Genomic DNA, 22,531 nt, shown 5'->3' with positions numbered 1-22,531 from the left:
CTTCACATTCTGAAAATAAATAGTGGCGAAACACAGCATTCCTGGATTGAGGGAAATCAAATTGAGAGAGGGACATGATTGGTAGGAAACCTCTAGAATTCTTCTAATCCCAGGTTCCTCAAATTGGTACAGATGATAGCAATCTGATAGCGCCACCAGAGCAGTCCCCTTGGGAGTAATATTTTAATCCTTTTCTTTTTTGGCCACGGCACGCAGCATGCAGGATCTTAGTTCCCCGACCAGGGATGGAACCCATGCCCCCTGCAGTGGAAGTGTGGAGTCTTAACCACTGGACCGCCAGGGAAGTCCCAGACCTGGGACCTGGGAGTAATATTTTAAAATGCAAAAATATTAGCCTCCTGCTTAAAAGCTAACGATGATTCCCTCCGCGATAAACTCCAGTCCCTCCACATGAGTTGCCATTCTGTCCTGATGTTCACACCTTGAGGCCTGCCTTTGGCCATTGGGTACCTCTGACTTTATTGTCTTGGAGTACCCTCAGGCCGTTTCCCATCTCTGAGCCTTTCTGAGCCTCTTCTTTCTGCTCAGAATGTACTTTCTCACTTCTGCTGTTAGCTTACCCTTCAAGACTCTGCTTAGCTGTCGTCTCTTCCAGAAAGTCTTCCCTGACTTTCTGACCACCCCCCCCCGCCCCCTTTGGGTTTGGCTTGGACCCTGCTGGGCACCCTCTGAGTGCCTTGTGCATTTTCGCCTACTGCCCCGATGCTATCACCTTTAGTGCCTTAAGCACAGAGAATGCCTTGCCAGTGCTGAGACTGTATCCTTCCTTTTATACACTCAGTGGTCAGCACAGGGCCGGGCATGGAGACCATCTCAGAATGTGTGTGTTGAACTCAAATGAAATGAGGGGCAAACAGCTTTTGAACTATCTGGCAAATATGTTTTCAGCAAAGGATTATAGAAGGTTAAATGGATTTAGGTAAATGTATATATGTCATGTCTCTATGGGATTCCCATATTTTGCAGAAGCTTCTGAAAGGAACTCTTTTATGTCTATAAGCGTAATGGCTGTGCCTATCAAAGAAAAAGCATTAAAGACGACGGAGGTGGTAGCAATGGCATCAGTGTATACTGTATTCTTTTCACAAGTTTGTTATTCTCAGGAAATGGAGCATGTCATCAGTGTGAGTTTAATGTTTCCTTGTAATTTTATTGGACATAATGGCACCACAACTAATAAACCTGCCATATAGTGACAAAATATCACTAAGCAAAATTTGATCTTCATAAATGTAGGAAAAGTGCTCTTCTTTTGGTATGACTAGTTTTCTTATAAAACAAGTAAATGGTCAAAAGGAAGAATAATGCCTTGAGAGGATGTTTCCAAATGGATAAAAGAGACCTGCTATTTATTTGTAGTCTGTAAACACAATCATTCTTGGGGGATGAACAGGTAATGCTTTTACCTGGCACCTCATAAAATTCTGAATTCATGATTTTGTCATTTTTTATGGCTTTGCAGCACCTTGCGATTTTAGTGTGGTTTAACTTTGGATTATTCTTCTGCAGCAAAAGTGAAAGGTACCAGAGCCAATTCCTGGCTGAAAGCTGCCCCTTTGTCACCTCTCCCTGGGGACCAGGCTTGGGAAAAATGCTTCCCTCCTTTGTGTTCATTTTCAACCCAATAGAATGTAAGATCCTGAGGATCTGGTTTCATTATAATTTTCTTGAAATAATGACCATGTAATGACCAAACATCACAGTAAAAGTCTGATCTTCATAAATATATAAATTTGCATTTCATCCCAATAGGATGTAAGATCCATGAAGCTGGTGAATTTTGTCTGTTTTTTCAGCATCAGTGTATCTTTTAAAAAAATTGTATCTATTTATTTTTGGCTGTGTTGGGTCTTCGTTGCTGCGCCTGGGCTTTCTCTAGTTGCAGCGAGCGGGGACTACTCTTGGTTGCAGCATGTGGGCTTCTCATTGCAGTGGCTTCTCTTGTTGCGGAGCACGAGCTCTAGGCGCGTGGGCTTCAGTAGTTGTAGCACGCGGGCTCAGTAGTTGTGGCTCCTAGAGCACAGGCTCAGTAGTTGTGGCACACGGGCTTAGTTGCTCCGCAGCATGTGGGATCTTCCCGGACCAGGGCTCAAACCCGTGACCCCTGCATTGGCAGGCAGATTCTTAACCTGCACCACCAGGGAAGCCCAACATCAATGTATGTTAAACACTGAATATGGTGCCTGTTACAGTGTAGATGATCAAAAAATATTTGTTGAAATACTTTTCAGTGGAACCCCTGTGGGCCTGGAACTTCTCCCCAGTAAGACATACATCTGTGCAGTTTGAATTTCCAGTGCATTTAAAATATCAGTTCTATTCCCAAGGTTTAATCTAAAGAAATATTGGCCATTGGTCAGGTGAAGGGTATACGTGTGAAGCACAGATCTCTTTTTGGCCCCTGAAATCATGGACAGAATCAGCTTCATCCATTGCTATAAGAAATTACTGGCGGACTGCTCTGTAACAGTTTCAGAAACTCTGTTGTGTATGTGTGTGTGTGTGTACCTGATGAAAATGTTTTGGGAAAATATATTTCCGATCTCACATATGCTTCATTCCACAGTACTCTCGTTTCTTTTCCTTTGGCCGTGTGGAGCTAAGCCTCGCCCAAGACAAAAACCTCAAGTCGGGTCGTAGACCCACAAGGTGAAGGGTGTTTCCATTTCAAATAGTGCAGGCTGGGGTGCAGCAAGCATGAGACTGATCCCAGGGAGATAGCAGTGAGCAGTGGCTTGAAGCGAGATCTTAGTTCCCTGCCCAGGAATTGAACCTAGGTAGCCTGAGTGAAAACCAGGAATCCTAGCTGCTAGCCTACCAGGGGCTAGAGGCTAGAGTCAAAGTTGCCCTGGCTCTTGCCCTGTTTGAAAAATGGATTTCTCAAGGAGGCAAAACTGCAAAAGCATATACAGAGTTTATTATCAGAGACACAGCACAACATGTGGGAGAGCACACAGAGAAACTATTTATTTAAGACAGAAGCAAGGCAGAAATACACACCCGGAGAGAAACGGTGTGGGTGTCCTCCCTAATGAGGAGAAGTGCAGTAAAGAGGTGGTTGAATCATTTATATGGGGCAGTTCTTCCGGCTCTTTGTCTACCTTTGGCCGATTATCTTTTTCTTTTCCCACACCTGACCTGTCCTAGGGTCCTTCCCTGATACGTGTGTGCATCTTTTTGCCAAGATCGATTCCAGCGTGGAATGGGGTAACGCCCCCTCCCTTTTTGACTCCCGAGGAACCTTTCTGTGCATTTGCAGTTGGGGAGTTCTCCTTGACCTCAGGAGGGGTCATCTTATCTCTTTACTCCAGCAGAGCTCAGCTGCTGCCATTAACTTGGTCCTTGGAGTGTCTGGGAAAACAAAGCTGCAGTTTATTCCACTTGGCAAACTCCAGCTGTCCAGTCTGGGGGCCCATCTGCCTGCTACCTCAGGACTCCCAAGAAGCCTGTCCCATTTATTCTTTTTGGTTGGGAGGTGGGGTACACAGTGGGTGGACTCCAGGCCTCTTTGCCCGTTTTTCTTAAGACCCAGTTCGGACAGCCGTGGTAAGGGAAGGAGTTGGGAGGGTATTCAGAAGCTGTGGCGCTCTGGTTGAGATCAAAACAGTTTAGACCTTCAGTCCACAGCGTGATGGTTATTGAAGAAGATGCAGTGAGCCTGCACTGTGGTTCTGGATTCAGTAAAATCCCTTTTTAGCCATGTATTTACATTTTTCTTGGATTGTTCAGGGAATAGGATGAGGCGTAATACTCAAAGGAGGGGCTGCAGTTTAGAAATCTAGGCTTAAAGACCACTGTTTTCTGGGTCATGCTCACGGGCACTGAAAGCACGGTCTCCCCGTCTCACTGCGGGCTGTGGGTCACAAGCTCGAGTCCCAGGCCCCTGGAGCTGGCTTGCTGGATGACCGGGGCTGTTCACGCTCAGCCCGTTTCAGCCACGTCGATGGGATGATAACACCGACCCCTTAGAGTTTCGTCGAAACTTAAAAAAAAGACCAAGCGTGAGGAACGCATTACAGTCTTGTGACATGGTGTCATCCTAAAGGCCATCACTGCACTTCCCTGTCCTCCAGATGTGAGGGTTAAACCCTTGAAAAATTAAAGCCCCTTTTTGCTGCTGCTGGTTTTCTTCTTTGTTGGAGCTGGAGGGAGGCTTAGCACCAAATCTGTAGGGCGCTTTCAGCGAGGTCTGCGAGATGTTCATTTGTGCCATGGCCTCATTGCTCCGTCTCTTTTCTGCCTCTGTCTTTGTTTGCCCTTTGCTCTTCCTTCTGATTTATGCCATCTGGCTGCAGGATAGGAACTTTGATGGAAGCAGCTTTAAATTCTTTGGGGGAAAAGTTATTAGATGAAGAACCAACCAAACAAATATGGCTGCACCAACTCGCCTTCTCCTTTGAGTTTAGAGGAAGGATGGAGAACAAAGCTGCTCCGCAGTGGGGCACTCAGTTTGGCCACCGTTGCTTCCTGCACAATGACAATCCACGTGTGAATACTAACCTCTTTCAAAGAGACCACATCTGGGGGAGAGGGTGAATTTTGTCAGCTCCTTGGCTGAAAATAACCAATAATTCTTAGCTGATACCATTTAGAATGAACAGTTTTGTTAACAGGAAGAATGCAAACAACCTTTATTTGTGTCAAAATTGGCCCTTTGTAATAAACTTTATGTCAGGTTTTTCCATATGATATCAGGGAGTGTTAACTAATCAAAGTATTTTGTTGCTTCAAGACAAGATGTATTTTTTTTATCATCCTTTAGAGTGCTCTTATTTGGGACAAAGTTCTGGGTTATCTCCAGAAATGAGACATAGAGACAGGGCTCCATAGAACTAAATTTAATATTTTAAGTATTGTTAATATTTTATTACAATTTTGTTTACATTTATGTGACACTGGATGATAGATTGCTTTTTTTAAAATGTGATTTCATTGTTGAAAAATCAAATGGGCTTAATAATAATTCACTGCATGGATAATTTTGTTTGCTGACATCTGTTGTCTCAGTTGAAAGCCTGCTCATGTAAATGGATTATCTGTAAACAAGGTTCAGTTTATTGATAGGCAAATTATTGATCAGCCTGAGACTCAGACCATATTCTTGTCCCCTGATCAATGATAAGTTTAAGTGTCAGGGAGTATAAATAGCTACTGTGTTTATTTTCTGTCAACTCCTATGCCTAAAACATACAAGAAGTTAACATATACATATCATTCCCAAGTATTTCAGAGTTTTTGAACTTTTACTGGATTAAGATGACAGTATAAATTCATCTCACAGTTGTGATTCAGTCTTCATTTTGGTTATGTGAATTTATTCTGTAGAGCTCATGAGACCTTTTTGGCAAAAAAATGTCCCTAGTGTTTATAGTGATGTGCTGATGAATGTGTTTGAGATGTAATTAAATATAATTTATTTTCTTTTTTCAGTTCTATCCGGAGGTCCATTGCCTCAAGGGCATGAATTTGAGCTGTATGAAGTCAGATTTCATTGGGGAAGAGAAAACCAGCGTGGTTCTGAGCACACAGTTAATTTCAAAGCTTTTCCCATGGAGGTAAGAAGAACAAATCAGCTTGTAAAACTTTTGTTGTTCATGTAAAGTATTCAGCGATCTACTGAAAATGGTTTAGTTTAAAAGTAGATGTGTAGCTCTTGAATGTAATCAATTTATATTAAAATTAAAAAGTGCTCCATGAAATATAAGCTTGGGGCAGCAAATGAGGCTTCCCATCAGCCTTAGTGGGCTTGGAGAATGCGGATGCGCTGTTGGTTATAAAGGCAATCTATGCTATTAAGTTTCATCTTAGTATTATTACCGTTGTAAAAATTCTGCTGCCTCTGCAAATTCAGGAGGTCACTTTTGTGGATGCTATGAATAGATGATAAGCTGAAAACAAATAACTTTTGGAGAAACCTCAACAGTAATTAAACGTCTGGTTTAACTCTGGTTAAAATTGGTAAGTTGGTTTTATTCGCCTCAGGCAGTTAGAGAGAGAGAGAGAGAGAGAGAGAGAGAGAGAGAAAGTTTTAGTGAGTCATTCTTTGATCTGAAGAATTCTGTCCCCTACTTATCTTCTTAGCCAACTCCAGCTCTTTCTTCAGTATTAGTTAGAGTATCACTTCTTCCATGGGACTTTTTCTGAGTTCCTTCCCTAAGCAGGACTAATTTCTTCCTCTTCTGTGCTCCCAGTGTCCTTAATGCATTGCTGCTGTGACATTGATCTCATGCATTGTAACTTTTAGCATTTAAAGAGTCCTTCTCACTGAGTGTGGGCTCCTATTATGGACTGAAGTGTTTGTGATCCCCGCCCCCCAATCAAATTCACATGTTGAAACTCTACCCCCTGATGTGATGGTATTAGGAGGTGGAGCCTTTGGGAGGTGATTAGGATTAGAAGAAGTCATGAAGGTGGGGCCGTCATGAGTGGAATTAGTGCCCTGATAAGAGTCCAAAGAGAGTTTGCTTCTCCCTGCTTTTTGCCGGGTGAGGACACAGGAAGGCCTCCATCTCCAAGCCAGGAAGTGTGCCCTCACCAGACACCAGATCTGTCAGCACCTTGATCTTGGACTTCCAAGCCTCCAGAAGTGGGAGAAATAAATTCTGTTGTTTAAGCCTCCAGTCTATGATAATTTGTTATTGTAGCCCGAGCTAAGACAGCTCCTGAAGAAAAAGTCTGCCTTTCAATCTCCGTGTTACTCCCAATATTTAGTGCAGTGCCAGGTACATCAGAGACAACCCACATTGGTGAAATTGACAGGATGTCTCTGTTGTTCATATTTATTTCTATAAGGACTGCAATTCTCTCCTGGGAAATAGCCCATCAGTGTCAAGTAATAGTACATTTCAGGGGCTGCTGAAACACCAGTCTTCCTTGTCTGTCTTTCCCAACTGCACATACTTAAGTATGGAATTGCTCCTGACCAGATACCACGTCCATGCCTGCCTCATTGCCTGGAAGTCACTACTGGTTAACTTATATAAATGATATATGTGCCTTAAAGAATGAAGTTAGAGAAAGTATTTCTCAATGTTACTTTAATAATCATTAAAAAATTTCTTTTGAAAGCCCAAAATATCCCTTTCATTAAAAAAACTCAGGTCTTAAAAGTGAAATATTAGGACTTCCCTGGTGACACAGTGGTTAAGAATCCGCCTGTCAATGCAGGGGACACAGGTTCAAGCCCTGGTCCGGGAAGATCCCACATGCCACAGAGCAACTAAGCCCCTGTGCCACAGGTACTGAGCCTGCGCTCTAGAACCCGCAAGCCACAACTGCTGAGCCTGTGTGCCACAACTACTGAAGCCCACTCACCTAGAGCCCATGCTCTGCAACAAAGAGAAGCCACTGCAATGAGAAGCCCGCGCACCTCAACGAAGAGTAGCCCCTGCTCGACACAGCTAGAGAAAGCCCGCGCATAGCAACAAAGACCCAACGCAGCCAAAAAAAAAGTGAAATATTAAATGTTTCGAGGATGGAGGGAAAAACAGTTGCAGTGTGGTGAATAATATATGTGGTATGTGATGTCGAGGACAGTAAGAGGAGACAGCTTCTTTAAGGCCTTGATGGGCGATGTTGGGTCTTCAAATGTTAACCTTTCTAGGGGCTTTTTTCTCAGTTCCCACAGACATCCTATCACTTCTAGTGCCTTGAAACAATTCAGCCCTGTCTCTGTGTCACCTCTGGCTGTTGCCCTGTCCTCACCCAGTGTGAAAGGGAAGAGTTCACACCAGAACATATCAAAGAGGAGGGAGGATACAAGACAATCCCAAATAGTTAAACCTGCAGGGTTTAACTGGAGGGCCGAGGAGGGGCAGGAAAACACTGGGCTGTCAGGGCCTCAGCCCTGCCCTCTTCTTTGGGTTTGAAAAGCTTTTTCATCTCAGTCAGCCTTCAAAGATACAGTCTCATAATCAAAAATTTTGGGAGAGATGGGAGTCCTTGGGTAGGTGCCAGCTTCTGGAGGGGATTCAGTGACTTTGCCTGTGACACACAGAATTTACAGCCTTGGGAAGTTCCATGAGATTAGGCTAGTTGGTGATGTGTGCTCTTTGCCCCACAGTCGAATAGAATTTTGGACCCAACGTGCAGACTGGTCCTGCTACTTGGTGAAGTTTTAACTGCCCTGGTCCATTAAGCGCACAGGTAATGGTTTGTGTTGAGTGGAGATTAAATTCTGGTGGTGAGGCTTTGCTTCTGCAGAAGTATTTATACTTATGATGATGGAATTTCTGACTAATTTTTCCAAAATAGGTGATGAATAATACTTGAATTCTTTGTTATCCCAGATGATCTCTGATGCAGTCCTAGAGAAAATACTTCTGTCAGTCATCTGATGTTCGTTTAGTGCTGGATCCTGTGGAGTGCATCGGTCTTTTGGGTGCACAGAGTTTGAGGGGCATAGCTGTGAGTCAGGTGCTTTCTGTTTTGTTTTAATGGAGGCTGTGAAGAGTGAGCTGGGTTTTCAGGCGGAGAGGGCTGAGCTGGTGAAGGAGAGGAGAGAGGGACTCCACGTAGAATAGTCTGGGAGGGAATGAGATGCCTAATGTGGGGATAAGTAGGTAACTTCCCACCATCCCCCTGTTCTGTACTGCCATCAGGGCTGCTTGGAACCCAAGGACATAGCCAACAGGACAGTGGAGAGTGAGGGCGCTGTTTACCCGGTATGTGATTTAAAAAAATAATTTTTTAGGACAGTTTCCATATCTTATTTACATTTTAAGACTAACTTTAATCTCCAAAAGACACATCAATACGTATTTCCTTTTTGCTGATTTCACTTAAACTTAAATGGATGGTTTATTCAGCCACCATCTGTAAACAAATATTACCTTGTCTGTTACATATAATGTGGGAATGGCTTTTAACAGAAGCTCATCAGGCTCCCCTCTTGACTTTTTAAAATTATAAATACAGGTATAAATGCAATCCTGAATATATTTTTGATGCTATGAGTAGTCAGCACCCACATCACTTAAAATATTAACACAGTTTGTGACATTAAACAATTTATTTATTTTTTAAAAGATTTATTTATTTAATTTATTTTTCTGGCTGCGTCAGTCTTAGTTGTGGCACACGGGATCTTCACTGAGGCACGTGGAATCTTTTGTTGTGGCTTGTCTCTCTCTAGTTGTGGCACGTGGAGTCCAGAGTTTGTGGCACGCAGGCTCTAGTTGAGGCACGTGAGCTCAGGAGTTGTGGTGTGTGGGCTTAGTTGCCCCGCGTCATGTGGGATCTTAGTTCCCTGACCAGGGAGCAAACCCGCGTCCCCTGCATTGTAAGGTGGATTCTTTACCACTGGACCACCAGGGAAGCCCCTAACGATTTAAACTGCAGCTCTTGTACACAGCAAAATAGATAAAGCTTGTCCTTTCTGCTTTTCCTTCTTAGGTTTGTAGTTTTCAGAAACACACATGCTTCCACAGCTACCTGACATTTTTTGCCATGCTTTCATCTTGTAACCGAATTCTATTACGAATACTCCAGGTTTCTGCTTAAATGACAGCACCTTAACAAGACAAAAGAGAATTGTGCTGCATTTTTCTTCCCATTACCCATTACCTGAAAACGTAATGGGTTTGCATGTGTTAACTATATTCTTACAAATGTCTGGGTGATGTCTACCAGCTGGAGTTCTTAATGTGTGGATATTTTGCATCGAGATGTTTCATCGAGACAGCAAACGTGAGGAGAATGTTGTTGATTTAAAACAAGGATGGGATCCAGTCAAATTAATTCCTGTATGTTTGTCCTGGCGGTTGTGGTAGCTGCATGTTTTCTTTGGACGGCATTAGATGTCTTAGCTCTTGAAGTACAGCTTTAATGCTGTATGAATTTTGTGATTTCGCTAATAGCAGTATCCTTTCTGCATCCACCGTATCACTAGAATTATTTATTCTATTCATGTTAATTTTGTTACAAATCTAATTAATGGAGGAACTTCCGGTATTTAGGTTCAAATTAATGGAGGAACTTCCGGTATTTAGGTTCAAATTAATGGAGGAACTTCCGGTATTTAGGTTCAAATTAATGGAGGAACTTCCGGTATTTAGGTTCAGATTCAACTTTCAGGCTATGTATTGTGTTTTCGTCATCTTGTCTGTGGAGACCGTCATGGTCTTTGCTACTTCAAGGTAGCCTAACTGTATGTATAACTCCTGGTAAATTACGATTAATCTTTGCACATGAATTGCTACTTTCATACTGCTGTGTGAAAGTACATCCCAGGCATTTAGATTTTATGCTGGAGCAGCAAAATTTAAAAAAAAAAATTGGGGGTTGGCGAGACCAGCAGAGTGGCCAAGTTTTATTTTTTTCAAGTAACATTATAACTCTCTGCTGTCCCCATCAGTTTGTAAAGAGAAGATCTCTAATTTAATAGCTAAATGTAGGAAGGATATGGTCTCAGAATAAACACAGGCCTATACGTTTTTTAAAAATTTATTTATTTTTCGTTAATTTATTTATTTTTGGCTGCGTTGGGTCTTCGTTGCTGCGTGTGGGCCTTTCTCTAGTTGTGGTGAGCGGGGGCTACTCTTCATTGTGGTGCGTGGGCTTCTCACTGTGGTGCCTTCTCTTGTTGCAGAGCACGGGTTCTAGACTCATGGGCTTCAGTAGTTGTGGCTCGCGGGCTCAGTAGTTGTGGCTCACAGGCTTAGTTGCTCCACGGCATGCGGGATCTTCCCAGACCAGGGCTCGAACCCGTGTCCCCTGCACTGGCAGGCGGATTCTTAACCACTGTGCCACCAGGGAAGTCCCTAGGCCTATGCATTGAATAGATTGAGCTTTTAACAAACTCCCTACATTATTTCTGTTTGTCTCATTTCACTCCAGATGAAGGATAGTTTTCTTAGGATGGGCACTGATCCTGCCCACAGACCAGCTGGAGATTGTGTACGGCAGGTTTGACTTTCTTGCCCTTTTGGCCTAAAAGTTTACAATTTGAGAGTGAATTATCAAGACAGAGCACAGCATATTGTAGGGCAGACTCTTACCTTTATTTACATTGTATTTAAAGAGCAGGTCTTGCTCTGTGTACTCTGAAGGGCTCGGTGATAATTGAGCCACATACCAGCTGTTTATGGAAAGCTGAGTGCATTAGATAGAGTTCCACTGTGCAGAGCAGGAGTCTGCAGACCAGATCTTGATTGCGAAATAGGCCAACAAAACATTATGTAGAATGTATCTCATAATAAAGTGCCAATCCTGAATATTATACCTTCCCCCCCCCCCTCAATATCCTGGGTTTCCAGATAACCTTGCGTTTCTTCTTTTCTTTTCAGGGAAATAGTAGTGTCTGCTATTTAAGTGTTCTTTTAGTGAAAAAGACCTGGCTTTGGGGCTACTACCCTTCCAAGTGATTTGCATATTCATGTGACAGAAAGATATTTATTTTTATTTATTTGTTTTACTCCTCTGAGGAGATACCAGGAAGAGTTTGCCCTTGCCCGGTTAATAGTGAATTGATGGTCTTTTCAAGTTGTTTGGTTTCCACGGGCATCCCAAGTTGAGCTTCCGAGTTTGTGAACCTTTTCCAACACAGAGACTTCCATTGCCTTTCCAAGGAAATGTCATAGGGTGACTTCAGTGAGTTAAACTATCATGAGGGGGCTTCCCTGGCGGTCCAGTGGCTAGGACTCCACACTTCCACTGCAGGGGCCACAGGTTTGGTCCCTGGTCAGGGAACTAGGATCCTGCAGGCCGCGCAGCATGGCCAAAAACCCCCCTGAAAACAAAAACATCATGAGGATTAGACATATAAGGCATATAGCTAATTTGTTTGTAAAAAGAACTTGAGCGATCACCTCGAAAAGGTCTATCGAACTAACTTTCCAAACTCCTGTTTTAACCTCGGAGAAACCTGGGGCTCCAAAACGTTAAAAGTCACAGAGCATCTTATAGGAAACGGTGATGTATGGCCTGGATGAAGAAGACTGTCTTTTGTTTAAATAAATATATTCCATTTAAGAATTATCCTTCACTACTGGTCTTGTCTCTGGTGGTGTAGATGGAAGGAGACAGCACCACAGTCTTTGTCTCCCTCTCCGCCGCCCCTGGGAGGGCTTTTATGTCTGCATGCAGCCCCATTTAGAGGTGAGCATGTTTTAACCTTGCTTGGAAGGGTTCTAGTGAAGCTGTGGCCTTGTGCCTGGGTCTTACAGGCTATGAAGACAAAGCTCAGATGGGCTTTGTGAAGGTACAGGGGTATGTGGTCTCGAAGGTAGAAACCTTGCTGCCCCCTGAGAATTGGGATGGATTTAACGGACCATCTAGTTCTGCCCTACCCCCTGCCTCCCGCCCCCCAAACCCACTGTGCCGAGATGCTCCGCAAGGTCTGGTGGGGGAGTGACTGGTTCAGGAAATGACAGAGGACACATGAGACCTGTGAACTGACTTCTGCTCTGAGGGATGCTTTTTCCACCTTGCAAAGCCAATTCTTACTACGAAAAGCAGCTCTACTTTGAGATTTTATTTGCCACGGTAGTTACGACTTTGGATTGAGATTGCTTTAATGGGAAAAAAAGGGAATCTTGCCATTAAGAGGAGTTAAGACTGACACGAAAGGAAACAATTTCACATTTGAATGTTCAGCTTCTCTGGGAAGTGTTATCATTTTGACCAGAAGCAGGCTCTGACTATAATGGTTATTATCATTTGGGGGTCCTGGGATTGTCCACAGCACTAGCAGACTGAGCCTCACGGGTAAGCAGATGAAGGAATTAGATCCCTGTGCTGTGGCCCCTTCAGTCGTCGTAATTGTGGGAACTCCCTCTCCCATCTGGGTAAAGCAAAATAAAAACAAATTTTACGTTTCCTGAATTCTAATGAACACTTGCCTTTTTAGTCCATAAAAATCATGGCTCCTGCTTTGATTCAGCATATTTATTTATTTTTCATTTATTAAAATGTATTTGGAGCAGAAACCTCACAGTTTACCGAGTAGAAAATAAGTTATAGTGTTGAACGCACAGAAATGTTCTTTTAGTGGTACCACATGATATGGCAGTCTGCCGTTTCCTCTTAGAAATAGAATTGTATAAGACCAATTTGACATTTAAGTAATCACTTTGAAGCTACCTTCAGTGTTATCTTTGTAAGGATTTCTTGTAGTAGATTATTTATTGTCATTGTTTGAAGATGTATGAGAGATTTTTTGGCAAACTAACTGAAAGAAACATTAGTATGGTAGCTGACTGTTACTATGTAAGGTAAATTTGTGCAAAATGAAAAATGAGTTCCTATAAATGAATATGATATATAATGAATTTATAGGTGGTTATAGACTTGCTGCATGTAGAAAATATTTTAAATTGGGTTCTTACAGATCGAAATCCTCCAGTAAAATACATCTTCTTTTAATAGGCCTTCCAATAAAAATAGACTCTGGTTTAAATATGTAGTTCATAACCAAGTGGTCATCTTTAACTCATCTCCATCCATTCTTCCATTTGTCCATCCGTCTGTTTATCCATCCATTCATTCAGTCAATCAACAGGTATTTCTTGGGAACCAGCTGTTCAGGCCGTGGGCTGAGTGATAGGCATAATAGAGTTGAGGGCAATAGACAACTCATGGCGTTTTTGTTACACTGGGGGAGTCCAAATGCAGTGTTCATAATTTGTCTCCTTCCCCCTTTTCTCTAAATCCATGAGTGTTTAGAAGACTTAATTGAGTGTCTCTGTGCCATGTAAAGGGCCTCATCCCCTCTATCCTGTCTATATAGTATACAAATTCCAGCTATTTAAAGCTAATTAGAGGAAGATTTTTTTAAAATTAGTTTTTATTGGAGTATAGTTGATTTACAATGTTATGTTAGTTTTCTGCTGTACAGCAAAATGAATCAGCTATACATATACATATATCCACTCTTTTTTAGATTCTATTCCCATATAGGTCATTACAGAGTGCTGAATAAAGTTCCCTGTGCTATACGGTAGGTTCTTATTAGTTATCTATTTTATATATAGTAGTGTGTCTATGTCAATCCCAATCTCTCAATTCATCCCCCTCCCCTCCTCTTCCACCTTGGTAACCCTAAGTTTGTTTTCTACATCTGTTACTCTGTTTTGTAAATAGGTTCATTTGTACCATTTTTTTGAGATTCCACATATAAGCGATATCATATGATATTTGTCTTTGTCTGACTTACTTCACTCAGTATGCCAATCTCTAGGTCCATCCATGTTGCTGCAAATGGCATTCTTTCCTTCTTTTTTATGGCTAAGTAATATTCCATTGTATATGTGCACCACATCTTCTTTATCCATTCATCTGTTGACGGACATTTGGGTTGCTTCCATGTCCTGGCTATTGTAAATCGTGCTGCAGTGAACACTGGGGTGCATGTATCCTTTTGAATTATGGTTTTCTCTGGATATATCTAGAGGAAGACTTCTGAAGACATTTATTAGAAAGCCAGTATGTTATTTGAGATATAAATTTTTGTCAGCTAAATGAAATATTTATCAACTAGTTTGCAAAAGGCACTGTGCTATGTACAACCCTGTTATAGGTGGTTGTAAGCTAGAGTAACTAGGATAACCTAACGACATTAGGATTGGTGAGAGACAGGATAGGACAGTGTTGATGGTGGGGAAGAGTCGGGAAAGGTCTAGGTTCTGGGAAGCAGCCGGAGAACATGGCACCAGTACTGCTGCCTTGATTAACAGTGGAACCTTGTGGGATGGACTCAGGATGGTGTAGCTGGAAAGAGTTTGGGCTTGGAAGTCAGAAAACCAGGATTGAAATCCAAGCTCTGCAACCTTGGGCAAGCTAGTAAACCTCTTACAGCCTCGATGTTTCTGTCTGTAAAAGGGGATTGAAACTAGCTCAGAGGCTGGCAAAGTAAACCCTTCAGTATGTACTTCCTGTTCCTAGGAAGAGATGGGGGATGTCATTGTGGTTGTGATGATAAAAATCTAGTGAAAATACCGTGAGGGGGAAACCAAAAGCGTTTTTTGTTCATACAGGTAAGAAATGCAGAGACTATGAATGGAGAAGAAAGTTTTTTGTTTTTGTTTTTTTTTAAAACCCATACTCCCCTGAATACATTATCTCCTACAAGTCTAGTCAGTTTGTCATTTCCTGGTCATTTTTCCTGACACATCTGTTTATGATTGCTATGTGTGCATATGTGGTAGCATTTATATTATCAGCTTATTTTGTAGTGAAAATCAAGTAAATATTTCCTGTGTAAACAGTGTGATTAAACTTCTAATTGAATAGAAGGATGTTAAGAGATTTTTAACTTCATAAGATCTTAACCAGTATAAAAACTGTATACGTTTTTCTGGTGGTTTTTCTTTTTTCTTTTTCGTTTTGGATTTAAGAATGATAGGTTAAAATGGCACAGTGAAGTTATTAGTAAGATAATTTTGTCCTGGCCACTGCTTTCCTGTGCTTGAATACATTTTTCCTTTCAGCTTCTTAAGGCTACACACAACAAAAACTCACTATGGAATCCTAGAGCAAAGTAGCATGAAGCCTATGGGAAACTGGACTTTTTGGTGCCATGGTCCCCTAGGAGGCAGCCTGCTCTGGTGGCATAGATTATCAGTCAGAGAGGGCTACACTCTGACTCCAGTTCACCATGGTGTTTGCTGTTGGACTTCTGTGTGGTTGTTTAACCTCAATTCCTTCACTGGTGCATAAGGATAATACAATTGTTCCCACCCTTGGGAAACTTAGGGAGAGACTGTAAAAATTAATGGTATACTGTTGGAAGCACCGTTCACTGAATATAGTGGTGGAAAATAGTGTTATTAATTACAAAATCTGGTATTAAAGTGTTTCCTAAAAGCATTTTAAGGGCATAATTAGTGTTGGATGCAAATGTTGTAACATGGGCCAGTACAATTGTTTCGTTTTTTTTAAGAAGCCTTGAAATGAGTAGAAACAAAGAAATCCAGATTTTAAACTGTTGACTATAAACATTACAAACATTAAGTATAAAAGAAAGACATTTCTAATGATAAGACCTGATAAATGAAAGATGGACTTTTTTTTTTATCAGTTCATGCAGTGGTCCCCAACATTTTCGGCACCAGGGACAGGTTTCGTGGAAGACAATTTTTCCACGGATGACAGTGGCGGGGGGGGTTGGTTTCAGGATGATTCAAGGGCATTACATTTATTGTGTACTTTATGATTATTACATTGTACTATTTAATGAAATAATTATACAGCTCACCATAATGCTGACAGGAGGCAGAGCTCAGGCAGTAACGCGAGTGATGGGGAGCGGCTGTAAATACAGATGAACCTTCACCGGTAGCAGTCCGTGGCCTGGGGTTTGGGGACCCCTGAATTAATGTTTTCACTTGGGCACCCTAGGGCAAGCGCATTCTCTAAACCTGGCTCAATGAATCACTTAGCGTTCTGTATGAGAGAGTTTATTCAGTGGAAACTAATTTATTTGGCTTCAGAGTTCATGTAGTTCCCATGAATATTCCTTGGTGGGTCTATAAATTGGTGAGTTCTCTGGGGAGATCCCATAAAGAGATTGCTTCTCCCCAGCCTGAGCTCTGAGCAAATAGGAAGTAGACATCGTTAGAGTCATCAGATAATGGAGAACAAAGCATCACCTTTATTATGGATGAAGGACACTGGAGACATAGCTTAGTATGAGGGAGTCAGCCTGCTCAGTTACAGGCAGTGGGTGGAGGGAGGCGAGATAGGTGGGAGGGAAGGGAGGTGAGGAGATGGGGGGCGGTGAGAGGTTCCAGGTTGGGTTTATTAGCCTGCTCTCTAAGCCTAGCTCAAATTTCAAAAGAGGAATAAAGAGGAGGGTGGAGTTGGTTGAAGGAGTGGAGAGAGGAAGGCTAGCTTTCTTTCAGGGAAAATCCCCCTTTATGGAAATAAGGAACAGAGAAGAGGTATTTCCTGTTAATAAGACTATTCAGAATTCTCCCAAGAGCCCTTTAAAGTTCTATGGCACTGGACACTAGCACGAGACCAACCGCATCTGGGCATCAGTGAAGGAAGTCCTGTTTCCTTTTACTGCAGGTTTGTCCCTTTTAACCACCTGGGACCATATCCCTTTTTGCCTGCAGCTCCATTGTACCTAACATAGCCGCACAGTTTTCCACTTTCTAGAAGGAGCTGGGGCTTGGAGTGAGCTAGGATTTTGAAGCATGGGTAGGATTTAATTTTTTTTTTCTTTCTGATTCACTTGGGTGGGTTTTTGCCCGGTTCACCATCTCAGCTGTTGTTTAAACCCAAGGTATAACTGAGGGCAGTTTATGGATGTTTCTCTTTTCAAAACTTGTGACCCAGGTCCAGGGCTGAAATCATTAATCCTGTTCCGAATTTGGGTTGTACGGCTCTGAAAATATTTTACAATAATTTTAAAACACAAATATCACTTATTCACCTTGTGATGGAGAACAAATATTACAGATTTTTATCTGTAATGTTATCTGGGCATTGTTCCTAATTAGCTTATCAGCCCTGACATTCTGTAACTGTGTTCCCAATCTCGCTGTTGGGAACAGCAAGATCTAGATCTAACTGATCTAGAGCTCGACTGTGTGTGGTCAGTGGCTTGGGTCCTAGTGGGATAAAGGCTGTAGTGATGCCTGCTGCCTTTTCCTCAGCTGAGCTCAGTGGGCTACTTTGTAGAAAGACATTAACAAGTTTTGAGTTTGTTAGGTAGGCAAGATGGTGGAGTGATATATACCATTCAGTTAGCAAACATTGGTTAAGTGTCTGTGTTTATGACCAAACTCTGTGAGAAATATAAAAGGTAAGAAGACAGCATTTGTTTTTGTTGTTGTTGCTGTTTTTATATTTTAATTTTACTGGAGTATAGTTGATTGACAGTGTTGTGTTAGGTTCAGGTATACAACAAAGTGATTCAGTTATACATATATCAGTACATGTGTAGTCATTGTTTTTTAGATTCTTTTCTCATATAGGTTATCACAGAATACTGAGTAGAGTTCCCTGTGCTATACAGTAGGTCCAGGTTGGTTACCTACCTTATATATAGCAGTGTATGTGTGTTCATCCCAGGCTCCAGATTTCTCCCTCCTGCCCAGGCTTCCCCTTTGATAACCGTAAGTTTGTTTTCAACATATGTGAGTCTGTTTCTGCTTTGTAAATAAGTTCATTTGTATCTTTTTTTAAAATTAGATTCCACATATGAGTGACATCATATGATATTTGTCTCTGTCTGACTCCACTTAGTGTGATCATCTCTAGGTCCATCCATGTTGCTGCAAATTGCATTATTTCGTTCTTTCTTATGGCCTAGTAGTATTCCATTGTATATATATGTACCACGTCATCCTTATCCATTCCTCCATCGGTGGACATTTAGGTTGCTTCCATATCTTGGCTGTTGTAAATAGTGCTGCAGTGAACATTGGGGTGCAGGTATCCTTTTGGATTACAGTTTTCTCCAGATATATGTCCTGGTGTGAGATTGCTGGATCGTGTGGTAACTGTAGTTTTAGTTTTTTGTTTTTTTTTTTAACATCTTTGTTGGAGTATAATTGCTTTACAATGGTGCGTTAGTTTCTGCTTTACAACAAAATGAATCAGTTATATATATACATATATCCCCATATCCCCTTCCCTCTTGTGTCTCCCTCCCTCCCACCCTCCCTATCCTACCCCTCCAGGCGGTCACAAAGCACTGAGCTGATCTCCCTGTGCTATGCGGCTGCTTCCCACTAGCTATCTGCCTTACGTTTGGTAGTGTATGTATGTCCATGCCTCTCTCTCGCTTTGTCACAGCTTACCCTTCCCCCTCCCCATATCCTCAAGTCCATTCTCTAGTAGGTCTGTGTCTTTATTCCTGTCTTACCCCTAGGTTGTAGTTTTAGTTTTTTAAGGAACCCCATACTGTTCTCCATAGTGGTTGTACCAATTTACATTCCCACCAACAGTGTAAGAGGGTTCCCTTTTCTCCACACTCTCTCCAGCATTTACTGTTTATAGACTCTTTTTAAAAATTGGGGTGTAGTTGCTTTACGGTGTGTTAGTTTCCGCTGTGCAACAAAGTGAATCAGCTTTATGTATACATATATCCTCCCCCTCTTGGGCCTCCCCCCCCCCGCCCCCTGCCCCGGATCCCATCCATCTCGGTCATCATAGAGCACTGAACTGAGCTCCCTGTGCTATACAGCAGGTTCCCACTAGCCATCTGTTTTACACATGGCAGTGCACATACGTCAATCCTAATCTCCCAATTCATCCCACCCCACCGCCCCCAGTGTCCACACATCTGTTCCGTTTGTCTCTATTCCTGCCCTGCAGATAGGTTCATCCATACCATTTTTCTAGATTCCACATACATGCGTTAATATGCGATATTTGTTTTTCTCTTTCTGACTTACTTTACTCTATATGACAGACTCGAGGTCCATCCATGTCTCTACACATGACCCACTTTCATTTCTTTTTTGATGCTGGCCATTCTGACTGGGGTGAGGTGATAACCTCATTGCAGTTTTGACTTTCATTTCTCTGTTAATTAGTGATGTTGAGCATTTTTTCATATGCTTTTTGGCCATTTGTATGTTTTCTTTGGAGAAATGTCTATTTAGTCTTCTGACCATTTTTTGACTGGGTTGTTTGTTTTTTTTGACACAGAGCTGCATGAGCTGTTTGTATATTCTGGAGATTAATCCCTTGTTGGTTGCTTTGTTTGCAAATATTTTCTCCCATTCTGTGAGTTGTCTTTTTGTTTTGTTTATGGTTTCCTTTGCTGTGCAGAAGCTTTCAAGTTTAATTAGGTCCCACTTGTCTATTTTATTTTATTTTATTTTTTTAAATACATTTAAAAATTTTTGGCTGCGTTGGGTCTTCGTTGCTGTGCGTGAGCTTTCTCTAGTTGCGGCGAGCGAGGGCTACTCTTCGTTGTGGTGCACAGGGCTTCTCATTGCGGTGGCTTCTCTTGTTGTGGAGCATGGGCTCTAGGTGCATGGGCTTCAGTAGTTATGGCATGCGGGCTCTAGAGCGCAGGCTCAGTAGTTGCGGCGCACGGCCTTAGTTGCTACATGGCATGTGGGATCTTCCTGGACCAGGGCTTGAACCTCTGTCCCCTGCATTGGCAGGCGAATTCTTAACTGCTGTGCCACCAGGGAAGCCCTATTTTTGTTTTTATTTTCATTATTCTAGGAGGTGGATCAAAAAAGACATTGCTGCGACTTATGTCAGGGCATTCTGCCTATGTTTTCCTAGACAGCATTTGTTTTTAATGATTCTGTTGTCTGGTTGGAAGAGGCAGAATTAAGATAGAAATGTATGAAATGATAACAATCGATAGGTTACATGACAATGGAAAACAATTCACAACATCCGTAGGAAGCAACTCCTATGTGTTTGCTGCTGTGGTTGGTGCTGATATAGGGCAGTAAATAAGAAATAATCTAGGTCTAGAAGAAGTTTCCATTCCCTATTAAAAATGGCTGTTATATATGAAAATAGCTTTAAGGGATGAAATATAAAGGAGGACATACATCATGGAATAATGGATTTCTCCTGGGCTCAGAGAAAAACTGTGGGAAGGGGTGGATATTGGAGCTGGCCTTTGATGGCTGGGTAGGAGTTTGCTGGATAAGAATGACATGGATGGAAAGAGAAGAGGTGGGTGTAAAGATGTAGGAGAGGACATGGGAATAGGCCTTGATGAGTGATTAGAAAAGACCAATGTGATGCTGAGAAGTAGAACGCAAGTAATTGAAATAGTGATGGCACAATTAATAGGAAGAAGAGGGAGTCAGACAGTGAGGGACTGTGCTGGGGAGAAGCTAATTAATTTGGATTAATAAATGATACTATTTTAACAGGTGCCATTTTATCCTATTACTACCTACAGTGCTTTTCATCCCAGCACACTTTCAAATTAGGTAAAGAATAATAGTAGTTGGGGTCACAGTTCTTTGAAAAATTGAAAAGATGCCCTTCATTGTAGGTGAAGAGGAAAATGTTTGAAGCTATACTAAGCCTTATATAATTTGAGTCTTAATTAGAGTTAATATTTCTCCACACAGCGGAAGAGTGAGTTAAAGTAAAGATGACTAGATTTTAGTTTTTACTTGTTAATTGGAGTTGATTTGTGTTCTCAAGGGAAAACATTTTCAGCTTTGTAATTTCCATGGTCTGAATTTATTTTTATTTTTATTTTTTTTATTTTTTTTTTTTCCTTGCGTTATGCGGGCCTCTCACTGTTGTGGCCTCTCCCATTTGCGGAGCACAGGCTCCGGACGCGCAGGCTCAGTGGCCATGGCTCACGGGCCCAGCCGCTCCGCGGCATGTGGGATCTTCCCGAAACGGGGCACGAACCCGCGTCTCCTGCATCGGCAGGCGGACTCTCAAGCACTGCGCCACCAGGGAAGCCCAGGTCTGAATTTATTGATCTTTGCAGGGTAATACATATTTCTGCTGGGGTTTCCTGGGCAACACCCAGCAGAACCTCTCCATTTTGGTGTTTTTCGAGGGGCTTTTTCTTGATATCTGTGCTCCTTGGAATTGCTACACGTTGCTGTGGTCCGTTGCTTGTTGCAGTCTCTCTCTTCTTCTGTCACACCCTTCACACGGTGTTTTTTTCCAACATAGATGTCCATGACCTGTCAGTGCACCTGATGGCTCTCATAAGTTTCTGTATTTTAAAAATTAAAGAAAGTGGCAGAAATAAAAAAAGATATTGGCAGTGAAAGCAGCAACTGAAGATGCTTCGGATTACCTGGATTTCCATTTACATCCATCTCAGTTTTAATGGAGCCTTTATTTTGAAGTTCGTGGAATTTTACTTTAGATGATTAGAATTTGTCTTATTGGCATTACTGATCCGGGTGAGTGAAAAGCCTTTGGAGAACTAGACTTTTTGCTTCTTGATTCTAGTTAAATTTGAGCCTTCTTTGTAGGAAGAATTATCCTTAGTTGTTTGAGTCTAATGTCAGAACCACATAGGTGGCATCTCTTATTGAATAAATAGTGAGTCCGGTGGGGACAAAGATTGGGGAGAATAGAGGTGATTCTGCCTTTCTCTCTCTGACCTTCTTTTTTGGTGGCTTGGGAAAGATAGTAGGTGCAAAAGTGGGCTGACCAGCTACTATAATTTTTGGGGGGGATAATATTCAGTGAGCTGGTACATTGTATTATGCGTGTCAGAAATGAATGGAGATTTTGACTGGGAGGCTTGGGAGCAGTGGCTATTGTTAAAGGACTTGGGGATGCCAAGAGGGAGAGGGAAGTGGGGGGAAGATGTCAAGGTCACCTTAGTCATGCTGAATTGGAGATTGCTTGAGATTTGTATATAAGCCAGCTGAAAGCTAAATTGTAGGAATTTTCATGTTTGGAAGTGTGGTTTGACTTCTAATAGAATTTCAGTTCCTGGCATGTATGGGGCCTTAAATATAAACAAGTGGGTGAAAGCAGAGATCGGAAAGTTCGAGGCATAATACCAGGTGCTGGCGATGTAAGTAAGACAGAAAGTCCTCGCTGAGGGACTTTGGCCTTGCCGTCTCTGTGTCTAGAATGTTCTCCCCCCCCCCCCCCC

General features: G+C 42.1%; 1 protein-coding gene across 1 annotated transcript in view; it reads left to right on the top strand.

The window, feature by feature from the left end:
• CA8 (carbonic anhydrase 8 (inactive)) overlaps positions 1-22,531 on the top strand; it is an 88,096-nt gene that overhangs the window by 8,516 nt on the left and 57,049 nt on the right. The window contains exon 3 of the mRNA XM_007471469.1: positions 5,452-5,576. Within this exon, the coding sequence (XP_007471531.1) occupies positions 5,452-5,576 (125 nt within the window). The remainder of the gene's footprint in view (positions 1-5,451; positions 5,577-22,531) is intronic.

This window comes from Lipotes vexillifer, unplaced genomic scaffold (genome assembly GCF_000442215.2).
Source record: "Lipotes vexillifer unplaced genomic scaffold, Lipotes_vexillifer_v1.1 scaffold165, whole genome shotgun sequence".
Lineage (NCBI taxonomy): Eukaryota > Metazoa > Chordata > Mammalia > Artiodactyla > Lipotidae > Lipotes > Lipotes vexillifer.
The sequence above is the reverse complement of the archived record's forward strand: the minus strand, read 5'-3'. Positions and strand labels throughout refer to the sequence as shown.